Source organism: Brassica oleracea, chromosome C3 (assembly GCF_000695525.1).
Source record: "Brassica oleracea var. oleracea cultivar TO1000 chromosome C3, BOL, whole genome shotgun sequence".
Lineage (NCBI taxonomy): Eukaryota > Viridiplantae > Streptophyta > Magnoliopsida > Brassicales > Brassicaceae > Brassica > Brassica oleracea.
The window spans coordinates 39,172,857-39,179,962 of NC_027750.1; the positions used below are offsets into that span (position 1 = coordinate 39,172,857).

The 7,106-nt window shown below is 35.2% G+C and overlaps 1 protein-coding gene across 1 annotated transcript; it reads left to right on the forward strand.

Moving 5' to 3' along the window:
* Positions 1–2,662: 2,662 nt before the first annotated feature.
* On the forward strand, positions 2,663–5,608 carry LOC106335615 (polyadenylate-binding protein-interacting protein 10-like). The gene is made up of 10 exons (XM_013774187.1): positions 2,663–3,228; positions 3,582–3,689; positions 3,785–3,829; positions 3,920–3,992; positions 4,075–4,187; positions 4,262–4,321; positions 4,402–4,449; positions 4,546–4,611; positions 4,914–4,975; positions 5,224–5,608. The coding sequence occupies exons 1-10, from the start codon at positions 2,818–2,820 to the stop codon at positions 5,270–5,272; spliced, it is 1,035 nt and encodes a 344-aa protein (XP_013629641.1). The 5' UTR covers positions 2,663–2,817; the 3' UTR covers positions 5,273–5,608.
* The last annotated feature ends 1,498 nt before the right edge of the window (positions 5,609–7,106 follow it).

The window sequence follows — 7,106 nt, forward strand, 5'->3', positions numbered from 1 at the left end:
TATTTTTATTTGTAGAACTTTGAATTATCTAATATGTTTTCAGTTTTTATTTTAATTTCATATTTTCGAATTTAAATTTCACAAATTTTAATTTTTTTTAAAAAATTATTTTTTAAAAAAAATTATTTTTTTCGAAATTCCGAGGAAAAGCACCCTCGGAAATTTCCGACGACCTTTTCCTCGGAATAAGTCGTCGGAATTTTTTAAAAAAAAATCTGAGGAATGTTCCTCGGAATAAGTCGTCGGAATTTTAAAAAAAAAATCCGAGTGAATGTTCCTCAGAATTTTCCGAGGGGCTACGTTCCTCGGAAATTTCCGATGGCCACGTTCCTCGGAAATTTCCGATGGCCACGTTCCTCGAAAATTCCCGATGCAAATTCCGAGGAATATTTCGTCGGAACTTCCGAGGATTGGACCATCGGAAATTTCCTCGGAATATACCGAGGAAGTCCTCCCTCGGTATATTCCGAGGAACTTTCCGACGATCTTGTGGTCCTCGGAGTTTCCTCGGAAATTCAGTTCCTCGGAATTCCGTCGGAAATTTCCGAGGGATTTCCGAAGAAAAATAAATTTCCGAGAAGTTATTTCCGAGGACTTTTGTAGTCGGTATGTCGTCGGAATAGCGTTATTCCGACGACATACCGACGATTTTTTTCCTCAGTATGCCGTTATTTTCTTGTAGTGTGCGGAGAATACAATGAATGTAGTTTATATGAACATCACATATTGTATGACCACCATGGATCGAGAAAAAGACATTCACGCAGTTTTATGACTTTATCCACTATATTGTTAATAAACACGAGAATGTTCGCATAAGGCATATTTCTAAGAAAGGTGATGTCTACTTCTGTATCATATTGCTTTAAGTTTTGATTTGCATGCTCTCATGCAGGAACATATATAAGGTTGACCGGGTGATTGTGGTCGAGTGGTAAGGAGACGGGACTGAGACGCCAACACGTTTCAGGTTCGATCTATCTGCTGCGCGAAACTAAGTCACAATTATCCTGGTCACCTAACACGGATATGAGCCTATGCTTTAGGGCCCATTTGAATACCCGGAGAGAGAGTCTATCCGTGGGCTGCACCTCCCCTTGGGGATTAGTCTGGACCTCTCCATGGGCCTGGGATACCCTCAGGTTAATCAAAAAAAAAAAAAAAAAAAAAAAGGCTACGAAATGTGATGTCTACTTCTCTGTCACATTGCTTTATATTTTTAATTTGCATGCTCTCATGCACGAAATAACGAGGGGATTGATGTCCGAAAGTGCATACAAGGAGTGAAGGAGAACTCAAACATAGTAAGTGAATAAGACATCAGCCGGATGTATTAGCTCTAACATCGCCATTAGATCAACGATAGAGTTTGGGCAGCTAATAGTACAAAGTTGTTCAAAACGATCATATGCTTCTTGATATACTACATACTTCCATCCATTTTATTTTATAAGTTGTTCAAAGATTCTTCACATACTAAAAAAATTATTAAATTCTTCAATGACATTTTTGGTAAAGAATTTTGGTACGAGAAGCCGTTCTACTTGATTTGTTAATCTATTACATTCATGCATTAATATATTGTCTTATTTAGTTTTGTTAATCGATGAAATAAAAAAAATAAAGATAAAAGTAGGAAAACTATCAAAACATATGCATTGAAAATATAAACTACTCAGTTAAAAAGTCAGTGAATTTTATATGGAAAGTTTTCAGCATAAAGTTCTCAGCTTATATCTATGTTTGAATATATAAAAGTATCATTATCTAATTATAAATACTAAAAATATTGATATATGACAGGGACGAGGTAGCTCACTTGGTAAGGACCATGTGGGCCAATTGTCATGCTCACGGGTTCGACGCCAGGCGGAGGCAAACTGCCCATTCTATCACCAAATGCGGTACTGGGTGTTGGGCCTTGTCCCCAGTCCAGGTAAAACCCTCCCGGGTGAAATGGACCGCTGCCTAACCGGACCCAGGGGAATGACCCACGTAAGTGGAAAACCCCTGGATTATCAAAAAAAAAATATATTGATATATGAGATTTTTGTAATTCGAGATATTCAACATAATAATTTATAGAGAAAAAGACCAAAATAGCACTAAATCAAGCTTTTGTTTCCAAGCTAGCATTCAAGGCCAAAAGTCACAAAAATAGCATTCAAGGGGTGGAGTTTAAGGTTTAGAGTTTAGGGTTTAGGGTTTAGAGTTTAGGTTTTAGGGTTTAGAGTTGAGAAGTGAGGTTTTGGGATAAGATTTCAAATTTTGAAAAATAAAAAATTTAAATTTTTCAAAACATAAAATGCTATTTTGGTCATTTTAGTTTTTGAGTGCTATTTTTGTGATATAAACTTAGAAAGATGCTATTTTGGAGATTTGCCCTAATTTATAATATCTTTTTAGTTTATTATGTTTAGAGGGGAGTCCAATTTGGATTGCAGAACTTCCAATTAACAACTATTTATAACTAATTTTATTTTTATTTAATTAAAAACTTAATTGGAAATGAAAAGCAGGAAGCTTCCTAGTAACAGTAAAAGAGAGAAAAATATTGATGGAAATAGAATTTACAGCCCATACATTAATCAGGAAGAGAGAAAAGTATATTGGTAAGATAAACTAATTAATACATCCCCTTGGACTTTTCCAAGGTTTCTCATTTTTACTTTCTCTAAAAAAATCAATTTTTGCTTCTTTGTTTCAGTCGCTCATTGATCTTTAAAGTTGGGTCTATGGAGTAGCATTGATCGAGACATCTGCAAGCTCCTAACTTGTTTCTACCCTTTTGGAGACTCACAACTCTTTGGTCCGATCATGGCCGTCGCTGAGAATGCTGGTGTGAAAGTGGACTCTTCTGGTCAGAATTTAGACAACAACAACAACAACAACACTGCTTCTTCAGCTACCGAGACCAATCCCTCATGTCCTGACGATCAGAGCCCTAAATCCGATTCCTCTCTTGACTCCTCATCGGATCCTCCGACTCCAGACTCCGACGATCGGACCAATGAGACTGTCCAAAAGGGTCAGACCGCAAATGGTGTAAAGAGTGAGATCAAGAACCTGTCTGATGCGTTCTCGAAGCTGAATCCGATGGCTAAGGAGTTTGTTCCTCCTTCGCTGGCTCGAAGTCAATCTGGGGTTTCGAGAAATGGGTTAGGGTTTACTAACAGTTTCGCAGCGCAGCCTCTTGTTGCAGATGGAAGTGGTCAATTCGCCAGAAGGGTATTTATATATAAAGTTTTGACCTTTTGTGTGTGTTTGTTGGTTTGAATAAGCTTTGTGTGTTAACAGATAACAGAAAGTTTCGAGCTTTGCGTGTTCCATGAGTCAATCGCTTGATCAATCATTGTATGAGATGCAGTTTTTACTTTGTGTGTGGGTTTGTTAAGTTATAGGGTATTTGCTGTTTCCTTTTGCTTATTCAGTTACACTTGGAGAAAACGGTTGCAAACTTCCTTTTTGGTATGCCATTTTGTGAACTGTGTTGACATGCTTCAGATTGTCTTATTATGTGCAAAACTTTCCTGTTGATTGGATATCAATTGTTGTGTTTCTCATTTTACGGGTTGCTGCAGAGAAGGAGCTTTGGGCAAGGGAGGAGAAGAGTGAACAAAAGAACCAGCTTGGCTCAGAAGGAAGATGTAATCAAGAGAACTGTTTATGTCTCTGATATCGATCATCAGGTCAAGAAAAAAGAAACTATTGGCTTCCGTTACCATTTTATTTTTCTCGTAAAGGAATCTATTTTATAACCTCTCTTAACTTTATTTGTCTGTAGGTTACCGAGGAGAACCTAGCAGGTGTCTTTGTTAATTGTGGACAGGTACTTAAAATGATCTTTGCTATGTTTAGAATGTTTTGATTACCTGCAGTAACTGTTTTCCTCATATGATCTTGTTTGGGGAATCAAAAGGTTGTTGATTGTCGTGTGTGCGGTGATCCAAACTCCGTCCTCCGTTTTGCTTTCGTTGAGTTCACCAATGAAGGTACTTTTCGCCTGAAAACCTCTCTTTACTAGTTGAGTTTTTTTTTTTTCCCCCCCCCACTAATCACGCAATGTTGCTGCAGAGGGAGCTAGAGCTGCTTTGAGCATGTCAGGAACAGTGCTTGGTTTTTACCCTCTTAAGGTGCTTCCTTCCAAGACCGCTATCGCCCCTGTTAATCCGACTTTCCTTCCCCGGGTAAAAGCTCACATGACCATTAGTTAAACAGTTTTAGTCAAATCTTGAGGCGTAATGATGGTTCTTTTTCTCAGTCTGAGGGTGAGCGTGAGATGTGCTTGAGGACTGTCTACTGTACCAACATTGACAAGCGGGTAACATTTTACAATTAACTGCTCAGCTATTTGGAGAAACTAACATTCATCAATGTCTTTTTGTTTCTTAAATACTGCAGATTAGTCAAGTTGAGTTGAAAGGCTTCTTTGAAATGATTTGCGGAGAGGTAAGCATTTGGTTTTGGAATACCATTGTGTATTTTTGTGTTTCTGCTCTACAATCAAATTTTTTTTTTTTTAAAATATATATATATATGTTGTAGGTTTTTCGTCTGAGGCTTGGAGACTATCACAACCATACCCGCATTGCTTTTGTTGAGTTTGCCATGGTAACTCTCTCACTCTCTCTCTGCCTAGTTTTGCAGTTAACTTGTTCCCGTTTTGGACTTTTGTTTTGGTGATTGAATAGTTTCAGTTGCAACTGCATTGCATAAAGCTTCTTACTTTTAAAATAATGTCTCTGAGATTCTCTGAACCTCAAGAGTTAGATGCATAAATTTTAATATGGAGTTTGCATAAAGGAGTCCAAGCTTCAAACTTTAATCTTTTAGTTTCACTTTGATAAAGGTTCATTTCAGCTATGGACTATGATTGTTAATGGAAAATTCAATACTTTGTTCTGATGTCTCAGGCGGATAGTGCAATCACTGCACTTCACTGCAGTGGTATGGTCTTGGGCGCACTCCCAATAAGGTAAAAAAGATTTTTATCTTTTCATTCTTTTTGTATCCCCTTGATGTCACTTTTTAGGCGTCACTAAACGCAAACTTGAATAGAAGCTAATGAAAATGTTGTTAGATTGCTTGCTCCTTTACTTGATTCTATTTATGATTCATTTGCATAAAATGTGACATCTTTTTACATATGTTAATAAATTAATAGCAGAATTTGGAGAATCTTGTATTCATCTTTGTGTTCATTTTATTTGGTGTGTTTAAAAGGGTAAGCCCATCAAAGACACCAGTGAGGCCGCACATTCACCGCCCATGAGTGCAACTGAAATGGTCAACTCTATTATAGAGAAAGAAGCAGAAGTCTAAAGAAGAAGAAGAAGGTACTTGAGGCGTTATGTGTTTATATATATATCAAAATGTTTTTAAGTCTTTTTAAATTTAAGTTTGCTTCGGAGTCGCAGAGCCCTGCCTGCCTGCCCGGTATCTTTGAACAACTTTAAGAACTTTGGTCTTTTAACTTTCTCCTTTCTATAGAGTCGCTCAAAAACCAAAGACTGTTTTTCCTTTTGTTATTATTATTGTCAAAATACCCTTTTGGATATTTCTTTTATGAACGGTTTAAGACAATTTGGTGCAATTTTTACTCTCTTTATTTCACTTTGATCTTGTCTCTTTCGGGTCTAGTTTGATTTTTGTTCTTCTTTGTATTTTCTTTGGCATCACATCCTTTTTTAACTGTTTTTAACTTCCAGCACGAGTCTTTTACATAGGATAAAGATTACAGTTTCTGCCGAAAAAAATGTTTTGTAAGTTTTTATTCCGATAATTATTTTGAGAAATTTAGCTATTTCAAGTTTATTTTCATGATTCTATATTTCTTCATACTAAAGAAAGAATTTTAAAATAATAAAATAAACTACTACCGGAAAAAAAAAGCACATGCCTCAGCCGTGGCTAGGTACCGGCCACGAAGCGTACCAAGGCAGACATCAAACCGGATCAGTTTAGATAACGACGAACCAAAATTATATTTGGTTAGAAAGTGATTGTAATTTCATAACGACAATCTGCAATCGCATGGTTACTTTTGGTACGACAAGAAAACCGTGCTCATGAGGTTCTGCAATACTAAATTACAATCGGTCAGGCAATTGATCCGGATTGACGATCAAAGATAGTTTATTTTATATACTTGAAGTTTTAGTCGACGATCAAAGATAGTTTATTTTATATCCTTGAAGTTTTAGTTGAGGGCACAAAAATTAAGAAATCCATTTTTAGTCTAAAAAGTAATGTTAAAAATATAAATTAAAATTACTTTAGCCAATCGTCGAAAAAATTATAAAGCATTATTGGTTATGCAATTTCCAATAAAACTATAAAACTAAAAGTAATATAAAAATATGAAAACATCATTCGTTTTGAAGCATTAAAAACTCTTCAAAACATCATGTATTTTGAAACTGAGAGAATATTCCCTCTGTTCCTGAAAATAAGATTTTCTAGAGTATGCACGCTTATTAAGAATTTAATAAATATTTATAATTTAATTTATTTTTTACTTTCTTATTCATTTTCCAATAACTTTCCACCAATAAAATTTAATCAATTCAAATATTCTCAATTAATGTTCCTCAAAAATATAAAAAAATATCTTAACAATATAGAAAATCTATCTTTGTTGAACAAGAAAAAAATCTAAAACATTTTACTTTCGGGAACGGAGGTAGTATTATACTACTCTCTTCGTTCTCGAAATTAAGATGTTTTAGATTTTTTACTTATTGCACAAAGATAGATTTTTATATGTTTAAGGTACTTTTTATATTTTTAAAAAACATTAAATGAAAATATTTGAATTGATTAAATTTCATTGGTGAAAAGTTATTGAAAAGTGTATAATAAAATAAAAAAAATAAATTATAACATTTATTGAATTCTTAAGAAACGTAAACACTTTAGAAAATCGATTTCAGGGAACATAGGGATAGGGAGTATGTATTAATTTGACCCAAGTTGTTTTCTCTTTCTTGTGAGCACCGACCAATTACCAAATTAGACTTCTTCAATGCTCAAACAGCGTGACTATTTCGATGTCAAACATATTCTAACATCCACAATTTTGTACCAAATGGACTTAACCGGTTGTA